Below are 22,566 nucleotides of genomic sequence, written 5' to 3'. Positions count from 1 at the left end.
TGCACTTCTGAAACCTTTGCTTACACTTAGAACTTCTGAATTGCCTCCTGCCTCCATCACACCTGCAGAAAGTCCATTTAATGACAATATTTTTGCTGCGTTTTGTCACCCTCTCCTCGATTTAAATCCCTGCCCACGATCAGTCTTTCTCTCTTTCTATACTCTGAGCCAGACTGGAACAGCAGAAAGTCTCTGTCTGCTTCTGCAGGTTTTTTTCCTGTTAAAATTGAGTTTTACCTTTCCCCCGTCACCTCTGCTTGCTCATGTGGAATCGTCGGGGTTTCCTCTGTGAAAGCGCCATGATGACTGTTGTATTGCGCGCTATTGAAACAAAATTGAATTGAACTGGGTACGACTTCTGACTCAGCCACTTCAAGTTACTTTAAAGAAAGATAACTGTGACTTCATATTACGCTGCTCTTCATAATACCCTCTTGTCTGGAAAAAAAAAAGTGATAATAGTTCCTGCTTGAACTTCAGTTGTTCAGACGTGATTCACAAGCAGTCGTGTCGGTACAATATTTTTCCTTTATTTCAATGTGTAAACCAAAGAGTGGGTAAACAAACAAAACGTAAGTGTTCAGACATTAAACGTCCTCTGTCCTTGATCATTTGCAACCCGGATTGACATGTGGTTTGATGACTGACAGGAAAATAACAGTTTTTCTTACTTTGAGTTTCACAGGTTTACACATTCAATATTTAAAAGGCTTTTCACCAGAAATGATCAAAGATCTACATTCCTTTCGGGAACAAGGAGTACACGCAAAGTACACAGTGATATTACAGTTTGCTGCATGGTGACATTGAGTGACGGAAGGGAAAAGCACAAGGCAAACAGAAAGGCAGAAGAGGTACAGAAGTCCACAGGCCTGCAGATGGTGAGCGACCAGTGATCCTGCCGTGGTCCTGACTGTTAATGCTGCATTGTTTCACTTTGTGTAGCAAGATACAAAATACAAAAATAGTTGTTTTTTTTTCTTTCTTTCTTTTTTAATTCGGCTAAACTTGCCAGTTAAGAGTACTTGGTTTGTTTAAGAGCGACAGAAGATATATTTCACAGCCAACAGATTACAGGTGTTTTACTATCAAAGGCAGGCAAGTGTGAGCATGAGATGATTCAAAGCACCTTTTAGTGGTCAAACAGAGACTCGTAGGAAAAACACAACTGCTAATTATATAAATCACTGCATCGTCTTAGATTCTTACATGATTTCCCCAAAGTGATAGAAATCTAACTTTCAGATAGTGGTTGGACACTTTGTGCATGGGGAAAACTGTTGGCACAAGGAGTTAACGATAATCCCAGCAAACTGGACGGCTCGCCACTTCATCACGGAGCGAAGGCAGAGACGGACAACGCTAAAAGTGAACACTGAATCTTAAGCACTTCTTTGAATTGCTGGTGGAAGAAGAAACACAAGGAGGGAGGACAACCAACCTGCTCCACATTAAGCCAGGATTCTCTTGCTGTGAGCAGGGATGCTGCTGCTACAATAATTCCACATCATGGAAATGTAATATTGTATTCCGTCTGAAAAACTACACATGCCTAGGTAAAATGACAACAGGAAATCACCCTTAGCTGTGGTTGTGTGTGAATGTCTTTGTCTCTGTGTTTGCCCTGTCATGGACTGGAAACAAGTCCAGAGTGTTTCTTGAACTTTAAGTACTTGTCAGCTGAGTTTGACTCCAGTCTCCCGACGCTCTGCGATAAAGGATGGATGGATTGATTTAGCCCAGGGGTTTGAAACCTTTCCCGTCAAAGGAACCGTTTTTCTCACTTCCCACCAAATATATTTTTTTCTGGGAGGCACAAAACATGTTTAATCTTAAAAGAAAAATCACTCGGGTACATTTATGATGTTTTCTGACTCTAATTTTAAATAAATTTAACCGTTTTATCTTTTGCAGCCATTTTGGCTTTTTACAAGTTTTCTTCTCGTCATGTTAGACTTTTTAGAAGCTTGACCCGTTTCAAAAAGATAATAAGATTGTTGTACATATAATGTTCAGAAAGCCAACACAGAGGAATTAAAACACCACAGGTTGCCGACTCCTGATCGAGCCTCATGGCTTGTAATAAAAACTAAAATATGTACATACCATAAGAATGGTAACAAAACGTCCTGTGATTACAAAACGTCAGGAGTATCATGTTTTTTTTTATTTTTTATATTAATTACGCAAATACTATAAGCTCAGTAAATTAGTTTTCTTCCATCAAATACAGTGATGTGAGGGAAACATTGATGCCAGTAAAGGGTTGGGCAGGGTTGTTATGGCTGCTTTGAATCCTACTGCTGAAGGTTTACCGCTGTGGGTCCCTGAGCGAGGCCTTCAACCCCAACTGCTCAGGCTGCATCAGAAAGGGCCTCTGATGTAAAGGTTGTGTCAAATCGAACAAGCAGGTCACATGGAGCTGCATGAAAATGCACGTCATCTTCATCATCGTCAAAGAATGAGTGTAAAAAGCCATCATAGATGACCTGAGAACAAGACAAAATAGCAACAAACTGGTAAAAACAAAAGCATAAAGGCAGTGTTTGTTGAGGAAAAAACTATATAGTGAGCAGGTTAAATTCACAGTTTAAGTTTGTCATGTCAACTTAAACATGCATTTTTTCTTGTTTTGTTTTTTTTGTTTGTATTAAACATCCTTTCTGAAACAGACCTCTCGGCCTGCTCCTCAGTTCTCTTTATCACACAACTTCAGGATTGTACCAGCACGGGATCATGAGAGATTCATAAAAACTCATACACCTTTAACACCTCACAGTCTTTGTTTACTGCCTGTTAACGTTCCTGTGGTTTGGTCAAGCTGGATCCAAACTATAAAAAAACTGACTTATAGACTGACAGTAACATATCACATGTATATTTAGCAAAACTATTGGTATGACAACACTTGCTGTGAGTTCTCGTGTTGCCCCCAATATATAATAATAATAAATGGCAGCAAGGCAATGAATCCTACAAGTCTGACTGAACCTGTGCTGCTTTTTACTCTTGAGATTGAAAAAGTTCACCAGAAATAATGCACAGTGTGTGTTTGTTTGGTTAACCAGTGGCAGGGCAGAGAATCCAGCTCTCAATCTCTGCAGATTTTCTCTGTGAGGCTAATCCCTTCTAAGATCTCAATTTTGTGCAAAAGCTGAGTAAAATTCATTGCATTTTAATTCTGATAGGGCCGCTTGGGTTCACCTCCGGTCCCGCCAATGCTGGGAGTCCAGGTGTTGGAGGGGCCGGCCCCAGCAGAGCCGGGCGGAGCAGGAGCTTCATTCTGGTCTGCCGACTCCTGAGGAGGGGAGCGCCGGGGCAGGCGGGAGCTGTGCATGATGTGGGCGTCCAACATCTCCAGCAGCAGGTCGTACAAAGGCACCATGTTCTTCATTTTCATGCAGTGGAGATGATCCATGCCTTTGTTGCTGCAAATGTGTGGAACAGATCAGTGTCCGTGAGCGGATTATTATCAACAACAACACTTCTCCAACACACAGTCCAGAAACTATTCACAGCGCTTTGCTTTTTACACATTTTTGTACACCTTTTTCCAAAATAAATTAAATGAATTTTTCTCTTAAAAGATTCGACACTGAATACCACATAATGAAAACAGGAATTTTGTTTCTTCACATTTATTAAAAATATATATTTTTTAAATCATTCACTTATGCAACTTTGGTAACAATTACAGCCTCAAGTCTTTTTATAATATGATGCCACAAGCCAGACAAAACCAATCACCTCAGGACATTCACAGGGTCTCTGGAGACTATTTGGGATAAAGGAAAGATGCAGCAATGTACAATCTGATGAAAAACAGCATTTTTGTTTATCAATTTAATACATTTTGGAAAAAGGCTGTAACGTTATAACACAACAAAAAGTGGAAAAAGTGAAACACTGAATACTTTCCAGATGAACTCTGGTAATCAAATTTCATCTTAATTTTCAGGGAATACGAGCAGCAAGTATTACCTGACATGGCGGATGTGTGAGAGCAGCATGAGCAGGTGGGCGAGGCGGGTGTACTGTTGGCGAAAGGTGAGGCCGGTTTTGGCGATGGCCCACACCAGCGCGTCCGTCACAGCATCCAGGAGACGCAGCAGCTTGGAGCGACTCTGCAGCTCCTCGCTGCCTTCGGAGGAGCTGAGGCACATGTCTGGGAACACATACATTTGAAGATTTTTAAATGCATTTGTGCACTGTATACGAGACATCCTGAAAAGTACAAATGTATTCCTATATAAAGATGGTTCTGCAAAGGATTTCTCCTTTAAACCGTTCTTTATGCTTGCTTGTGAGGAATTGTTGGGTTTTCCTCAGTAAAAATGCTTTGAAATGACTGAATTGTATTTGACACTGTACAACTAGTTTGAAAGGCAGTTTTCAAGGTATGAAAAAGACTTACTGATATATATGTCATCAAAATGTATCTGATCGTCATGTTTTCATAATCATCAACCTAATATATTTAACCCTATAAATAAAAAAAGCTATCATGGAAAAAGTCGACACCGTAACTAAATACACCACACCAAGAGCATAACTTTGTTATCATAGCGAGGACGTGGCTTTCAAATAAGTATATGAAAGAGCCAAATGCTGATATAAATAAATAAATTAAGTAAGTGAGGTTCATTGCTGGTGTTTGAAGCCCTGCTGGTGTTATGGAGTCAAAATCAAGTGTCGTCCTTGTCTAGAGAAACCTCTGAGTATTGAAGAAAATCTCTCTCCACGTCTGGTTTTTCACATCCAAGGGTCAAACAGGTTTTATTTTCAACAACAACAAGACTGTGCAACAACATGACCTGTGTCTGTCTGCATTTGTAGAGTCAATTAAAAAGTAAACAGAAACATCAATCTTCTCAGCAGAGGGACCCTGACCGTCCTCATCCTCAGTTCCTATACTGCCTGCTGTGAAACACTGACTAAACACGGTATTCCCATCAGAGTGATTTACAAGAGAACTACTCAGCTGCTGATACCAATCACACACACACTCCACCATGGTTTCTCTCACAGAGGACACATATGTATTTGTGGAACTATTTTAGCAGTTTTCCTACTGATGTGAAGAGTTTCCAAGCAGTTTTTCCTTATTTTGTCAAAACTAACTCGAGTTCTCCAACTCCGAGAGTAAAAACATGCTTACAACCATGTGAGGACTTTGCATTTTGGACCCCACAAGGTGGGCCATACCCCACAAGTGTAGTCAGCACACGCGCACACACACACAGACGCACACAGCCCACTCACTGGAGTTAAGGAGGATCATGGCCTTGAGACAGACGTACTCCTCTCTCTGCAGCTTGAGCTCTCTCACTCTGGATGTGGCAGCCACCAGCATGTCGAAGATCTCCATGAAGCCCTGGACACAGCTCCCCTCTTCTCTACCATAGAAAAACAAATAAAAGCAAGCCTTTAGCAGGTGCAACCATTTACAATTAATTCAAACACATGATGTTCAAACACAAGCTCCAGCATGTTATTGGTGGACATTAACTCCGCAAAGGCTGAGATGACATCTGATGCTGTATTGTGTTTTATATGCACGTGTTTTAAACTTTAAAGATAAATTCAGACCACACACGTCAGGTTGTGGAGCAGCTGAAAAGGACCCTGTAGCTCTTGTAAGCTTGTGTGACCTAAAGTCTTTGTGATTGATATAACCTGCATGATTTCTCGCGAAAGGTAAAATGGAACAATGGCAATAAATTGGAAACAAAGAGGTTGCACATGTTATTCATCAGTAGTACGAGAACAATCAGATGGCTGTATTATATTATAGTCCATAACTTCAATGTTTTATTACATACGAAGATCAATAAGAGAGCAAACTGCAAAAAAAAAGAAATGCTATAATCCAATTTTCAGTTATTTATTGATTGTGTCACTTGCAAATGAATGCAATGGTGCAATATGCACTTACGTTTACATAACTTTAGTTTCCTTGTCTCTTGGTGCATTTATGAGTAATGAGTACGGTCCCTCTTCAAATAAGAAAAACACATCTAAAAATTATGAATATGGAAACTTCAAACTCAACTCAGAGAAGCCGATGCTGCAGAAAAATAAAAAAGCATTTTAGCACCAACATGAGAAATAGCTTTATTTTATGATGCACTCTATAATGAATTAATCTCAGTTAAAGTAAAAGAGTACTCGGTTTGGTTAGCTGGCAGCAGCAGCATTTTCCCATGTGTAGCTGCAATGCCGATGAGATAATGTTGACTTTACAAGGGTCGTTTGATTCATATGTTTCGAAGATTTTGACGAGTACGACTCTTTAGACTTTCCCAGCTTGAAACTTTGTAGGTTTCTCGGTGCAGAGACGCATCATTAGCCGTTTGTTCATGCTCATCATCCTGAACCCTGTCCTGAATAAAACTGAGTTTTTATTTCTCACTGTTTAGCTTGAAAGCTCCTTTCTAGTGAAACAGAGAAGAGGGATTTTGGAGGAGGTACCTGCTCAGGCTGAGGTCAGGGGAGAAGATGAGTTTCCCTGGGTGGTCCACTGACCTCCACATCAGCCCGATCATCAGCACCTCCAGCCAGCAGCACTCCAGCAGGTGCACCTGGTCCAGGAGGCTGAGCTCCACAAACCCTGAAACCAGGACGAGATCAAACAGTCCAACACTGAACAGACTTTGTATTCCCCTGTGGGAAAGGGAGGTGGTCCAAAAAGCTTGGGGAATAGTTCTCCAGTGTGACCACATCCTTTCCTCCGCATTTCTCCTCACGCTGGCTTTTTAGAGCGCGACCAATGAGGACATAACTTTTTGTGAAGGCTTTTATCAGGCTGCTGATGGTTGAAGGATATATATTTTTTGTGTTATTTACTCATTTAAACAGGGTAGACAGATGTCTTATGATCCTGTAAGAATCATGAAGCCAGATTGCATCTTCATCCTTTTCATAAAATGTCAAAAACTATCCTAAGGTTTGCCAAAAAAAACATTTTAATGGGCAAATAAGCAGTCACCCCCCTCCCCCAAAACACTTGCTGATAATTGTTTTGTCACAGCTCATTGCAAGAGTCCAACTCCACCTCAGCTCTCAGATTTACAAGGCCGAGGCTTGCATGCTAAATAAAGCTGAGACAATTAGTGTGTCTCGCCGAGATAGAGTCATTAAGTCAGTTTCTCGGGGAAACTGAACTGCTCAGCTGGAACGTTCAGCGAGAAGACAGTAAAAAAGACACAGATGTGTCAGTCTGGGTGTCATTAGTGCTGCTTCACCTTGATGTTTTGCAGTATCTAACAGAAAAATCAACTAAATGTTCATCACCATTCAATTCACGCTGAAAAGCATCTTTCCAATATACTGTAGCTTTTGAAGTTGTAACAACTTTATTTCCTGTCTTTCTATCGTTCCAGAACAACATCAATGTACACAACGATTCTGTCCGATGTGTTTTTCTTTGTGAACCTCAAAGAAGAAAGTCTTCTTCTTACCTTGTGACATTGATATTAATGTTTATCCATCTAATGACGTGTCAATGTTTTTCCAAGTCAAATCGACAGGCACCACAATGTTTTAAACTGACTATGGAACTGCACTTTTTTGTGAACCTGTTTAAAAGCCTCCACATTTCCGAATTGTCTCAAGGTCTCTGCAGTGTTTTATGCATATTTCACCTCTTAACTCTCTTTTACATACCTTTTATTCATTCCGACCTCTCTTTTTGCCTCCCAAACGACTCATCTGTCTACCTCTTTTATACTAACCTTTTCTATTTACCTCTCAGCCAATTTAACTATTTGCTCATCTGCAGAGCTTTCTGTAGCTCTGTGTACTTTGTGATTGGTTTACATGCTGTGAATATCTTTACAACTTCCCACATCTATCTAAATCCATCCACCATGTATCCTAAAAACCGAGAGCTAAAACGGTCACATAGAAATACACACCTGGGATCTTCTTGGCCCAGCTGATCATGTGAACCAGCTCCTTGTCGGCCAGGTTCGTCAGCGACATCATGACGTTCGCCTCCGTCAGCGGCCTCTTCATGTCCTTCATGAGGTAGATCTCAGGCGGCTCTGCCTCCATTATTCGCTTGATCAGCTGCTCCGGGCTCAATGCCGGCGGGGGAGGCTCAATGGTCGGGCCCTCGGCTGGTGCGGGCATCGCCTTTGGTCCGTTGGTTCTGCTGGGTGAGGAAAACCGAGCCGCTCGCCTCGACTGTGTGCTCCTGAAGCTTCCACGCTCCTTACGAATACCTGAAAAGAAGAAAAAAAAAAAAAAAGAAAAAATTATCTATGAGACATTACATTTCAGGACATTGTTTGTAAAAATGTGGTTGTTTCTTCTCTTGATTGATTCACGACTGCTAACCCTATGTGTCTTGCGTTTCCAAACAAGTGTAAGCTGCGAGCAGCTTGGGCAGGTCTGGCTCAGTGTCACTACGGTTTCCAAAAAAATGAATCAGTTGCATTCCCCCGCAGCTCACAGCAATCAAACAAAAGGATTTTACGTGGAAACGATTAGCCAAGGCCATTCGAGGCTTTCAGAGTGAGGTGGTATTTCTCTATGCGAGTAAACCCAAGGAACAAATGCTGGAGCCACATCAAGTTAAAACGGTATAAATCCAGTTAATGTTTGCTGAAAGAATGAGGACTGAGAGTCTTTCCTTTTTACATACAGCCAAAAAGTCATTTGTATTCTATTCAAATTAAATTACTCTTACAGTTCACAGAGTATATCGAAAATAAAAAAGCACTCAATTTTGTGCATTTTCATGAGATAAAAGCTCTTTCAAATAATTGTCTCCGTCATTATGAGTCAAATATGCAGTTACAATAAAAATCATTTGGGATTTATTAGTTTTTAAGTTTTTGCTCACATTTTCCAGCTGTTTTGTGAATATTTAATGGCTTTGAAATATTATAAACATTCCGAGTACATTAAGTTCATCTGGATGTGCAACCTCTCATTTCACTGACCGGCTCATACAGAAAACTTAAAGAGGTCTCACACACAGAAACATTAGCTCAGTTTCCCAATGTTTATGTTCAATCACTTCAGTTTGGCTCAGGTTCATTTGGTTTGAGTTTCTATTTTGTTGGAAGAGGAAACATCAACAATCTTGGATGGGATCAGAAGTGTAACAGTAACACAATGAAGATGACAAAAACAAACTAACCACATTTGGTCATGCCAACTTCGTAGCATTTGCGAAGGCGGCATGCCTGGCAGCTCTTACGGCGGTTTTTGTCAATCGTGCATTGATTTGTTGCTGGACAGATGTAGTCATTGTGTCCTGAAAGAAAGCAGAAAGGAAATATGAAAACAAAAAGAGGGGAGGTAATTAGAAGAAAACCCAACAACATAAACAAGAGCATTTTTTGGTATCAGAACTGAAACAATATTAGCGTAAAACTACCAGAAGATGCTTATTGCTGCGACTATAAGAAATAAAGATACTAATGTGTGCCTTATGATAGATGCATGTCTTTTTGGGATACCTATTCTGTGAATGTTTTTAAAACACAAGTCAGGTTTTATCGACATAAATTTGTCTTAATGTTCAAATAAGATGCTGGGACATTTCCCGGTTGAGTTGTGATAAATTAATCTTCTGGGGAATATGACTGATGCTTGAATATCAGTCTAGTAGATAGTTTTATGCAGTTGAATAGAATAATTTAACTATTTTATTAGATAAAATCCAAAGTGAAGGTGATGCGGTACATAAAAACAAAGCATAATTAAAGCCAGGTGGCTAAATCCTCGGAGGGGATTACAAGTCTGCGGAAGATTCTATCTTTCAAATCTTAAGATATTAAACAAGATATGTCATGATTTAGATCCACGGATGGCACCGGATGACAAATTAAGGAATAATTAAAGTGTCAGTATAGATGGACGATCAGGGCACCATGAATGTCTTTGCAAAATTATTATTTTAATTTATGTGGTACGAGTTTTTGAATAGTTGAAAACAACAGTGGAACACCACAAGAGGGCTCAATCGTTAACCATGAAAGTTTGTGTGGCGATGCAATTAGAAGATGCAGCTACTTCACTGTGATGTACGGTGACAATATACAAACACTAAAAAAGGAGGACTGATTTCTCTGGAGATACATTTTAAATCCAATTCATCCATCCATCAGTCTTCTAAACCGCCGCGTCCTGTTCAGGGTTGCATGGTGCAGCAAAGGTACACCACCACAGCCAAACAGACACTGACCACCACACACTCACATTTTTTGGGATTATGGCAGGAAACTGGAAGAAACATGCAAACTCCACACAGAAGAGTCCCTGTAGGATTTGATCCCAGTGCAGCTGTTAAAACATTTTAGCTTTAAATAAAGGTTGAATCAAAGTGTCATCATCACCCAAACACAAAAAGCTTCCTTAGTCAGACTTTTCCCTGTTCTCTCGTGACACAAACAAGTTTTCCATCCAAACACAGTCCGCTGCACACTTTGTGTCTCACCTTGGATGCTCCTCTTGAAGAAGGCCTTGCAGCCCTCGCATGACCAGACCCCGTAGTGGTATCCTGAAGCGTAGTCGTGACACACAGCACAGTAATGAAGGTCCGTTTTTCCACCCGATGACACCACGGCCTCCTCGTTGTCCTGGGAACGTTTCCTCACACTCTTGCTAACAGATACGCTTGGATCACTATTTCTTCCCAATGCAAAAAGTATGTTAGGATATGCAATATGGTCTGTGCATTAGCAGGACAGAGAAGGTACTCAATCAGAGGTAAGACGACCAGAGAATTTTGCAAGACAGTGAAAGGAAAATGTTATTAAATGTGACATATTAAAATTTGACCTTTACATTTGCAATTGGGTATCCATTTTTCTTATTTACAAAAAATAATCTTGATTTATCATAAAATATAATGTTATGTTGGGTGCATCGAGGGGAGGGAAAGGAAAACAGTTCTTTTGTTTTATATTATATTAATATATATAATAATAATGACTGGTATGAATACTGTAAAGAAATGATTTAATGTTTCTTTTTGGGCCAAAACTGCATCATAACTTTAGTTTTCAATGAATTACTTTTTCAAAAACAATTGAAAACAACATATCTGAGTGAGTGAGTGGTGCAGGACGTCACCTGGAGTTTAGGACAGTGTCCCACGGACTGTGGATGGGCTGGTCATGCAGTGGACGGGCCTGAGCGCGGTGCAGCGGTATGGGCGACCCCACGTGGCCGTGACTGGGCCAGAACAATGAGGCGCTCAGTGACTGATGGACGGAGGGACAGTCCGAAATGCTCTGACCAGCATAGCTGAAGATAGCCGGACTGTAAAAAGGAATGGGGGTGAAGTCGTGGCCGAGGTCAGTGTAGGGGGACGGGATGCAGATGGGCTGGCTGGTTTCGAGGGACAGGCTCGGGGAGGAGGCGCTGGCCCCCGGGGAGATGACGCGATTGATAACTCGACTCGAGTCCACTTCTTGGAGCTGCAGGAGAGGCTGATGCTTCTCTGAAGAGGAGGCAGTGGCCATCACAGCAGCAGATGCTCTTAAAGTCATTAAAAAAACGACATCATCGACAAAGAGTGAAGGAGCCTGCTCATATTTTTTTCCCTGGTGTCCACTTCAAGTATTGTAGTTTTGCCCTGAAAAAAAAGGAGTTTCCCAAAAATAAGACTAGCAGATGTACCTCCACAGTCCAGAGGAATCAAGTGCTATTTATGAGGTCACATGGTGAACTCCCCGAACTGGACGAGTCAAACTAAACATATTTTCACTTGTTTCAAATCTCCTCCGAGTGACTCGAGTCAGAGTGGAAATGACGCTCAGCACTCAGTCCAGCCATGAGTCCCTCATCATCAGGCCAGAGTACATCTGGGGTTTCCACCTGACGGGGAAGAATAAAAGCACAGGATGAAGTACTGGAAGACTGAGCATTATGGACAATGCAGAAAATATACTTCAAACACAATCACTTGTCCTCATGAGAGCAAATTATACGTACATGAGCTGGAAGCCACAATGTACATTTCATTTGGGGAAATCAAACTAACATGTACTGTTAAATATTTTAGGTGAATTCATCAGGGGAAAAAAAAAAAGTCATTTGGTTTTGACATGGGTGTATATATATATAATATCCATGACTTAGACTGAGCGAGAAGCTCCATAATCAAGACGTCACCAGTTTTCAAGAGAACCCGATTCGTGAACAACAATGTGTAGAAAGTGTATTATAATGTTTTCCTTTTTCTTCCAAACTACTTATTATAAAGTTGAATCCGCATACACCGCTTGGGTCTAATATGTCCTATCAACAGCAAATCATTTACAGGAGTGATAAACGTCATAAGTTCAGAGACTTCTATCTGTACAGATAGTGAAACATGTTTGGTTATTTTCAACAGAATACATCATAAATATGTGTCACAAAAAGAAGTTTATTCACATTTTACACTGGATATGTGCTTGTAATATCATACAATTATATAATTGGCTCGAAAAACTGTAGCATCGATCCAACCGATGGATTATCTGGGGCCTCATATGACAGCTGCGACGATCATGAAGGACTGAGCTCTTTGTTTGTGAGCTTCCTGCTTGACTTTGCAGCTGTTTAGTTTTTCATGTGCGAGTCGTCAAACCTTCAGGACTATGGGCTGTCCCAGGACCCTCCCTCCTCACTATACACTGCAGCAGAACAGCACAAATATGTCCACTGTTTTACTTTTTTTTTTTTTTACTTTGCACAGTTGCTGGAATAATGGACCTCACTTCCGTTATGAAGCACACTTTCACAATGTTCCTCAAAGCCGTCCGGCGCGGATGGCAGTTGCCCAACCAAGGTGTTCACACACTGTTGGGAGCAGGCCGGGTTTCAGTATTGTGCCCAAGCACAACTCAACAGGCTCAAATGAGCAGATATTATCCTTTTCACTCTTCTTAAAGCTGACTAAGGATGAACAATATTTCAGTAAAGACATTTTATCTCATCCACGCAGCCAAAACTGTCAGAACCTCTTAGAAAACTTGACGCAGATGCACAATCCCACACAGAAAGGTGAACCACTAAAAGTTAAACTTCGGCCTCTGAGCTGTGATAAAACATTATCATTGGAAGGTAAAATTTTATTTCTTTGTGTCAGAGCGCAGCAGTCCTGATGAGAGGAAGTTGGGATTAGGATTTATGATTGTCCTGAAGTCCTGCAGACTGAAGCAGCTGGTAGATCAATACATACAGCACGCACACACCAGACACACAAACTCCGGTGCTGTCTCAGGACACGCTGGTTCACTCTTACAACATCGGATACAGCCAATCCAGTGAAGTTAATCATTCCTGGGTGTCTTCAGTCAAAAGGTGGGACGCAATGTCTCTACCTATCTGGCACGAATCCCTCCTCTAAAAGTCACTTTCCAAAATAGAAAAGAGACCACTTTTCTTGCCAAATAGCTGAAAGAATTTGTGGTTTTGGCAGGCTATCCCAACTTGATAATTCACAGCAGTAGCTGGAGTCCTGCACTGCAAGCGTAAAATGAGCGGTGCAGAAAACTGGCAGTAATTAAACTCACTCCACTCTGTGACTGTTAAGAGCAGATTATTAATTATTCTGCAAACTGTGAAAGGGGCCAAGATGAATTAAATTTTTTACCAGATCAAGTTACACCACACAAGAAAAATAATTACTTTTACAGCTGTGAAAACACACCGAGAACCGAGGCTTTTGTGAGTACACTTATCATTACAGTGACGGTCAGCCACTTTTAAACCTCTGCGCAAAAAGTCAGGCAATAGGAAATATAATATTGAGCTGTTCTGCTCTGTAGCCGTTTGCACAATGAAGAAAAGAAAACTATTGCTGAGAAAATATATGGTTGCTTGAAGGTTCATTATATTTCATGTAAATCAAAATTACCTACAATAATAAGCGATAATAAAAATAAGACCAAAGTCTTCATGTCAACTCAAATGCCAATTTTGTGATGTGCTGCTTGTCTACCTAACAATGTTTTTTGATTGGCCTTTTTTTTTTAAGATCCACAAAGTTTGGAATGAATAAAAACAGCAATTATACTTCATGGTCTTACTCTGAGCGATACCTTGTTAGAATGAGTTTAAGCATCATAATGTATTGTATAATTGGCAGCACATTTTCTCAAATGGTACACACTGTAAAAAGTTTTAGACCCACCAACTTAATGAGTTCTCATCAAGCTTTTGCCTTTGTAAAGCAGAAAACAACAAAATATCCAGTTTTTGTCAGCAAATCAGTTACTTAATCAACTAACCATTGCATCTCTAATGTTTATGCAGAACAGAAAAAAACTGCAATCGTCAATTTTTCTATTCAAACACGACATAGGTTTTGTCCGTAATGGATCAAATAACAAGAAGTAACTGGATGTGAACCACCATGAATGATGCTCCGGCTCTGCAGTGCGTTTGAGCACTATAATTTATTATTTTGCTTTCACACCCCTCAACTTCTCAGATTCAGTGGCACCTTTGTGTTCAGTACTGGGTCCAGGTGCACACCACAGTTTCCAGTAAAAAAAACACAAAAAAAACCCTCCATAAACCCAATAAATTATAAACACATGAATTAGAGTCGTTGCTGGATATGGTGGCGTTAGAGATCAAATCTCTACCTACCAGAACCCCTAAAACATGACCCCAAAGTGAGGTTAAACACACTGGAATATCGTCAATCGACTTCAACTATAAATTCAAATTTAACAGTGTATTTAGTACATGCTGGCAAATCTATTTCAATCCATTGTTATAGAGCCTGTTGTTAACTTCTATGTTGTGCCGTTAATGCCTTAATACACGTTGTCCTTCACACGCAATAAATTCCAAAGAGCAGGTGTGTTGAATATTTGAGCTTTTTTAAGACCTGTGGTTGAACAAAATTATCTGTTTTTGGCTCCTGGTGGTGAGTGTGTGCTGGCAGAAGGGAGGCCACTTTACTGCTTGCCCTTTGAGCATTTATTCTTTCATTTTTGACAACTAAACTTTCAAAATGTCAATGAACAAAAAGAGTTTGAGCTTTTCCTCCGTTTGAAATTTAAGTGCACCACTTGCCAGCTCATCTGTTTCCACTTCCAAGGTGTAGAGTGATTTATGAGCAGCGGTTTGAGCCTGGTTCCAATAACGACATACAGCCCAACTTTTAATAATAAAAAAAATAACGGGAATTTCATTTTGATTACATTTAATGTGGAGTCGTCTATTTTTTTAAACCTGCTGTAGATTGGTAGTGTGTGAAGCCTATCCAGGCTAACGCTGGTGAAAGACACACCGCGGGGATAACACACAGAGGCTTTCACTCACTCTACCACCTACAGAGTACAAAACAAGTCCCTGGAGTTTTCTAGACGTTAGAACACTCTGACAAGAATCGCACAGGGAGAATTAGAAACACAAAAACCCAAACCAGGTACTTTCTGCTTTGAGGTTAGTGTGATATCCCTACGTCATGGTGCTAACCTCAAGTAAATAGCAATAGTAGTGAGTAGCAATCCCAAACCCCTCAAACAGCAAACAAACTCATATGACCACTTTTTTCAGTAACGAGTAATATAACGCGATACTATTTCCAAACCAATAATCTGATTAAAGTTGCTATCCAAGTCACAGTGCATTACTATTGTAGTGACCATTCTTGTTTTTCATTTTCCTCCAACAGGACACACACAAGCACATGCACAGGTAGTCTCAGCATGCTCACCTGACCCGCCCCCTTCGCCCCTCTCAGCCAATCACAGACCAACTTGCTCTTACAGTCTGTTCAGGTAACACAAAAGAATGGGAACCAACAAGCATAAACCAATAAACCTTACTATTGCAACAATAACACAACTACAGAGATGTTACACTATTTTTTGGAGTAAAAAGATATCTTGGCGGGAAGCCCCGCCCCCTTTTTTCAACTTAAAGTAACTAAAAACGTCACTTCTAAACTACATATGCTACATTTCAAAAGGAAAAAGCTGGTGTTCTGAGAGAAGACAAGAGACAAGAAATCCTCATGAAAAGAAATGAGCGGACAGTGAGTATATGTTTTTATTCAATTCCTTTAGTAGAGATGTAATAAAAACAAAAGTTAACGATCATATAAACTTTATAGAATCTATAGATACAACTGTTGCAACAGCGACAGGCTGTATATACAGGACTTGCCAGGTATTTCATATTGAGCGTCTCTAATGAGCTTGTGAAGAGTTAAGCTCTTGCATTGTCTGTGGATCCCAGCAGCCGACGATCAATCATATTTTACACAGTGAAAAACAACAAAGCCTTATTACCTGGCACGAGACAAAGCAGAGTTGTGGAGACACAATGTGGCTCCAGCTTGGTGAGACGGGTCTCGCCCTCCCACACTCCGAAAACCTCCGACATGGAAGACGGACGAATGGGGCGAGGCAGAAACTGTTTGCGAGCAGAGCTTCGTCTTTTTTAAACCTGTTCTGTCTCACCAAGGACCCACTGACCTCGTGTCAGCTGCTGATGAGTTTACTTCACTGATGAGTTACTTTAAGAGAATACGAGACGAGGTTGCCGCGAGGTTTTGCTTCTCTAATTACAATTTGGGGCTAAAAGCAGATGTGCAGGACTTTTTGTTTCCTTTGAAGCCGTGACCTTGCCTTCAAACTTCCTCAGCCTCAGCTCCGGAGGAGCTGGCAGCTCATTGTGGGAGAAAACCTCCCTGCGGCTCCACAACGCCGCGCATCCTGCCGCCACTCGTGTCCGTTGAGTTTTCAAGGTCCAGCTGTGTGTTACCACTTTGCCTCAGAGTACTAAAGTACTCAAGAAACATCCCACGGGGACATTTACAATTCGCTTCAAAGTTTCTGCATGAGACAAAATCCCCCCCCCCCCAAAAAAAAAAAAACCCAACACAATTCAGCACCTTGATTGAACTTCTATTAAAACATTACACTCTGTGTCTGTGTCCTGACATTTAGACTATCTGGCCAGTTTAAGTAATGTCTTGTGTCAGTTTTCAAGGTCCAGTTAACATTAAATTAACCGACTGATCCAGAATGCTAAATAACTTGTCAAATATCCTTCAAGAGTATTTACAGCCAGTTTCCAAGTTTCTATTGCTGCAACAGACAGAGAGCAACAAGGAATAGAAACTTGTTGCATTTAATATGGAGGGGGAAAAAAAGATGAAATCTGAAGATTATTCTACAATGAAAAATCTAAATTTATCCCTTTAGTAGTTCAGGACAAACTTCAGGTGGTAGCACAAAGACGCATTCACAAAGAAGAAATACACTTGTTAAATTGATTTTCTTGGCATTTAAACCAACAAGGCACTTTACATAATGGCTCTTTAATTAAACGTATCTGATTTAAAGGCATCTTCACTGCGTTAAATCACATGAATAGACTTTGTCCTCAATTGTTCAGGCAGCGTTTGCTTCATTGAGTTGCTCAACTGGTTCTTCCATCATATACACCCGTTTAAAATCCAAATTTATTTTTAATGTAATCAAAAGAGAAGATGGGAAAGAAATCGGCCAGGTAAACCTCTCCAGGGAAACCTCGGAAAGATTTACATGTGTCAAAGAAACTTACATATTCGCACGTCTGCACACAAACCTGTGTTTATGAAGCCCTCATGACTCCCAGAATTCTACAGCACAAGACTGAAGCCAAATGAAGCCAGGATGTGTCATGGCGAGCAACGTACCCGACCAGTAGCCAGAAAACACAAAAGCTCAAGGCCGTGTCCTTTTCCCATCCTAGAGAGCCTCCTTAAGGGGGGAACAGATATGAAGCAGCTCTTTTTAAAAAAACAACAACAAAAAAACGTACGCTGATAAATACTGTACAATGAAGGACTGTGAGCGAGAACATGGGTGCAGGACAGAACCAGGGGATGGAGATAAATCTAACTATACTGCAGTAGAAATATTACCACACATTATACTGAAAGGTCCGTTAAAACTCTCAAGTCACCAAAAGAATCACTGAAGCACAACTCGTTTGATTAGATAATGGCTGGCTTGCTTATTAATTCTTATTGTAGATTTTAATGCTCTGCATTTTACATTTGCACCACAGCAATAAGGAACCTATTCAACTCATTTTAGACTTTAAACCTAATCAAATCTAGCAAAAAATAAAAATAAAAAATTATAATAAAATAAATGAAAAACACTTGGGAGACGTTGAGCCAAGAAATGAAAACACAATCTTAACAATGGTGTGATTAAAAAAATATATTTTTCCCAAAGTTTGTTTTTTCACGAGGGACTACTTTAAGGAATAAAAAAATAAGACCCCAACAAGTCACGAGGAAGAAATACTGAAAACAAAAATCAGTAGAAATGTTGACAATAATTAAATTCAAGGATATTCTTTGGGAGATTTAAAGGCAGGAGAAACAAATGACTTCTTTCAGGTACAAATAGTGATGGGATATGTTTAAAGCATTATATTTGTTAGTTTTTTCTCCTAATCACACTGAAGAACTCCTTATTCCTGCATGACGCTAAACTTCTCACAAAATTGCATCAGTGCACCGAGAAGTGAGAATAAACTAGTCTAATAATTTCTTCAAAAGTGCAAATCCAACTTACAATTCCCACCTTCCAAATGCAAAACGAATAGTATTTCATGTTACTTCATGTTAGATACACAAGAACATATTTTATTCCTAACTTAACTGCCAATATTTAGGCAGAAAATACATCTTCAAACAAAACAAATGTAGATTCCTTTTTGACTAAAGTTGTCATTTAAAATCTTGAAAATAATGAAACACGTCATAACACCAGAGAAGCAACAAAAACCTCAGACAGTGAAAGCTCCAAGGACTTTCAGTTTTTGTATTTTTTTTTTTAAATTGTGAACAGATTTCATTTCAACTAAGAAATGTTGATTTTGCCGAAATCTGCATGGAAATGACTGAATTTAGAAAAACCTTGCAGGAAAAAGTGTGTATTCTTTTAAAGAAAAATGCAATTCAAAAGTCTTTTCAGCAAGATAATGCCAACATATTCTCGCCAATGTTTATATAGATCACCCCACCAGAGGAAGTCCGTCGATTTAAACAATTGTGTATGAGATGCAGAGCTGAAACTGAGGAGACAGTTCCTGTGAGCTTGTCTGTATCACAGCAGCTGGCTGATAGCAACCGCTTGTTTACACAGTTATAAGTGCTTTTTGAAGTGGCCTGGTGTTCACACAGGACTTGTTGAAATTCTCAAACTGGATTACAAAACAAAATATTGAGATTAACTCAAAATTAGTTCCAATAAGTTGAATTATAAAAGACGGGTAGTCAGAAGCAGTATGTCCAGGGGCATTTTTTCCCCCTGCACTTTTGTATTAGTAGAAGAAGAAAAACAATCCCTGAGAAAAAGCAAGGTTGATCACATTCTGCTGGCACCTATGAATAATTTGAAAGTGGCCCAAAGGACTCGTCCTGCATGACGGATCTATGTGCCACCTGTTAACCGAGAGAAAGGCCTTCTACTTGTTGCCTCGATGTTTCCTCTGCCAAAGAAATCTGAGGGACAGATGTGACCGCTCCAACCCGCTGTGTTTGTAAACATGGGAATAATCCTACCTGCTGCTCCAGAAACACCAGCTGCGCACAAAGTGCGCGTCGTGCGCACCGCGTCCTGCCGCGGAGGAATAAAGTGCGCGGAGCCGCACAAAGTCCGACAAGTTCAGGCTGCTGCTCGTCCGCGCTCGCATAAGACGCGTGTTTCTGCCTGAGGGCGAAAGAGCTGCTGCGTCGAGGGGAATAAAAGTCCTCCAAGTGGCAAAGAGCGAGGTGCGCAGCTTCCGGCCGCTGCGTTCAAAATAAAAGCAGATCTGTTTCAACCAAGCAGTTTCATATGTAAATGTCCGGGTTATACATCCACGGTTCTAAGAACTACGTTGGTTTTACACATAGATCTTCTCAATATCCAATCACTATTCTCTCCAGTTTCTGCTTTATGTGTATTTTGGAAGAAAACTTGTGCAGAAGTGGGTTGCACTGTTTGAAAGAAACCCTTTTCTCTATGGGGTTTGCGTGTTTTTTTTTTCTGTGCCAAAAAAGGTGTAAACACAAGTATGTCAAGTTTGATGGATCAGCATTTTACGTTGTCACCAATCCAATTCCATTTGCCCGAGTCATTTTTCGCTAAAACATCAAATTGTGTAAAGTCACTTTTCTGTTAGCTTTTAAAAACAAGGTTCTCACAAATGGGAAGCAGATAGAAAGTTCTCCAACAAACAATGTACAAAAATCATGCATTTATCATGTATAACAAGTGATGCTATATGAGATAAATCACGAATACAAGAATATATCAGCAATTTAAACTTGTTCCAAACAGAACCTCAACATTAACCAAATGAATTACCACGTAGTATTATACAGTATTTTCAACTGACTCACCACATTTCAAGTGTCAATTTTCTTAGAAGGCATGCATGTTTATGTATGTGTTAGAACTGATTTTAAACTATGGTAATTAATATATTTGAAAAATATTTTAGATAACTCCATGAAGAGTGACTTTTAAATATAATGTTAAAGAAAGTCAATATCATCTTTGTCATCTCAGCATTTTCATTTCAGTGTAAAAATGAAAATATAACCTTGTCGGATATCATCAACAAATTAACAGATTTAAAATACTTTAGTGTTTATATTAATATTCACTCTGGAGGGACAACTAATTACCCACCAGGCCCTAAAATGTCACCAGAGTCTGAACATCAGATGCCAAATCCCCCCAAAAAAGTTAGGTTTTTTTTTTAGTATATATTTCTACATTAAGAAATTCAAAAAAAAAAAATGTACATGGGATTTCTGGCTTTCGAACTCAAACAATTATCATGCAAACAATAAAAGGTTTCACATACAACATGCATCTATCAGTAGTTTATGACATTTAGTAGACTATTAAAAATACAAATTCTAAAAAAGAAACTTCATCTATTGCAGATAAGTGAGTAGATTTTCCGAGTCGGTACCTGAAGTATTGAATACAGGTTTTATTGTGAAGAATATCAAAGCATTTCCGTGTTTTAACTTCATTATATAACATTGATTGACACAGCAAAATGAAAATAAGCAAAAGTCCAGAAAAAAAACCCCACACTTGTCCTACTTGGACTGTCGTCAACTCAGAACAGGTCAATCGACTGTGGACATCATGAAGTTAACGTTTACAGATTTTACTCCACCTGCTGAGCACCTTTCTATACTGGTCTATTTGGAATCAAATTCGAATGCATCTTTTCATCGCTGTCAGCGAAATGCTGATGAGTATTCAGAGTTCAGGGCCAGTGTCTGAGAAGAGTTTAAAACGGCAGCGACTCTTGTATGTGTTTTCACGGGGCCACTTGAGAAAACAATACAACACAACAACAAAAAAGGAATCTGCTTTTAATGTCTTTCCTTTGGGGGCATTTACCAGTTACTAGAAATATCTTAAGAGACGCCGATGTTGTTTCTGTTGTGTTCAGTTTCCAGGAAACCAGGACTGGCTGGTGACAGTTGCAAACAGGAGGGAACATCCCTTCCTCACATTAAACCAGGTGTAATGGGCAAATAAAATGGACTCGGCACATCCTGCTGCTGCACGGAGAATGAAATATATTCATATGACTTTAAACAGGACAGCAGTACTGTCATATCATTGCATCTGAAGTCTGATTTAAATCTGTTATAAACATCATTATGGACTCTCACAATGATAAATATATGTACTTGAAGTGACCAAGTACATATATTTATGTTTGTCTTCTAAGCACCAGTTATCAGTGTCATTGCTTGGGTTATTTATTTATTTAGGGAATATTTGTCCTGTGTGAAAATGCCTGCACACACACACACACACACACACACACACACACACACACACACACACACACACACACACACACACACACACACACACACACACACACACACACACACACACACACACACACACACACATCCACACACACACACAGGAAGTGTGACCTCTATTTTCCTCTGAGCTCATTAGCACAGAGTCCGGAGGGGAAATTGCTCATGAATCTGAAGCCAAGGCTGAAAACTATCAACAATACAACATGTTTCATCATTTGAAAAAAATTAATGACGCCAAGTCCATTTAGTCTGTTAATACTTTCATATTGGGAACTCTCCTGGATTGTAAATCCAAGAAATTGTCTCCACTGCAGAGTCTTTGTTGTTGATATTGAGTAAAAGAACTTGACACGTCACTCCATTCCATCTGCCAACTTTCAACAGAGTTAGCAGCTGAGGAGAAGAAACTATTACGAATTCAATTATTGGCTTTAATCTGTCCAAAACTGTCAATATACAGTCAACACAACCTTCCTTATGATTTATGATCTATTTTCCTTTGGATGTTTGTGTTAACTTTTCGGTTTAATCAGATGAGCTTGTAATTGTTAATTTACCCTACTTTAAGTTGAACGTGAAAGAGGCAAGAATTTTATTCAGCTTTCCATTATACTTTAATGACTGTGTCAATTTTTGGTCCACATTTTTAGGAAAGCAAAATCCAAAGTTCTACGGGAACATGTATTTTTTTCATGCATGAATGATCAATAACACAAAACTGCTTCCAGTAAACTGCTTATTAT

General features: G+C 39.8%; 1 protein-coding gene across 2 annotated transcripts; it reads right to left on the bottom strand.

Moving 5' to 3' along the window:
- Nucleotides 1–624: 624 nt before the first annotated feature.
- Nucleotides 625–19,672, bottom strand: esr2a (estrogen receptor 2a). Of its 2 annotated transcripts, none has more exons than XM_080514420.1 (9): nucleotides 19,535–19,672; nucleotides 11,089–11,835; nucleotides 10,451–10,638; nucleotides 9,149–9,265; nucleotides 7,917–8,225; nucleotides 6,472–6,610; nucleotides 5,263–5,396; nucleotides 3,982–4,165; nucleotides 625–3,428 (listed from the first exon to the last, which is right to left on the bottom strand). In XM_080514420.1, exons 2-9 carry the CDS (start codon nucleotides 11,505–11,507, stop codon nucleotides 3,176–3,178), a joined length of 1,743 nt encoding a protein of 580 aa, XP_080370546.1. In that variant the 5' UTR covers nucleotides 11,508–11,835; nucleotides 19,535–19,672; the 3' UTR covers nucleotides 625–3,175. The 2 variants fall into 2 exon arrangements, with proteins under 2 accessions (XP_080370546.1, XP_080370547.1); XM_080514421.1 differs by having other exon boundaries at nucleotides 10,451–10,617.
- Between the last annotated feature and the right edge of the window lie 2,894 nt (nucleotides 19,673–22,566).

This window comes from Blennius ocellaris (assembly GCF_963422515.1).
Source record: "Blennius ocellaris genome assembly, chromosome: 18".
Taxonomy (NCBI): Eukaryota; Metazoa; Chordata; class Actinopteri; order Blenniiformes; family Blenniidae; genus Blennius; species Blennius ocellaris.
This window is presented reverse-complemented; position numbering and strand designations above follow the sequence as displayed.

Coding starts and splice junctions, on each gene's coding strand:
- esr2a (XM_080514420.1), bottom strand. CDS start 11,507: ATGACTTTAAGAGCATCTGCTGCTGTGATGGCCACTGCCTCCTCTTCA. Junction 6,611..7,916: donor CTGGGCCAAGAAGATCCCAG/GTGTGTATTTCT, acceptor TCCTGGTTTCAG/GGTTTGTGGAGCTCAGCCTC. Junction 3,429..3,981: donor TCACACATCCGCCATGTCAG/GTAATACTTGCT, acceptor ACACATTTGCAG/CAACAAAGGCATGGATCATC.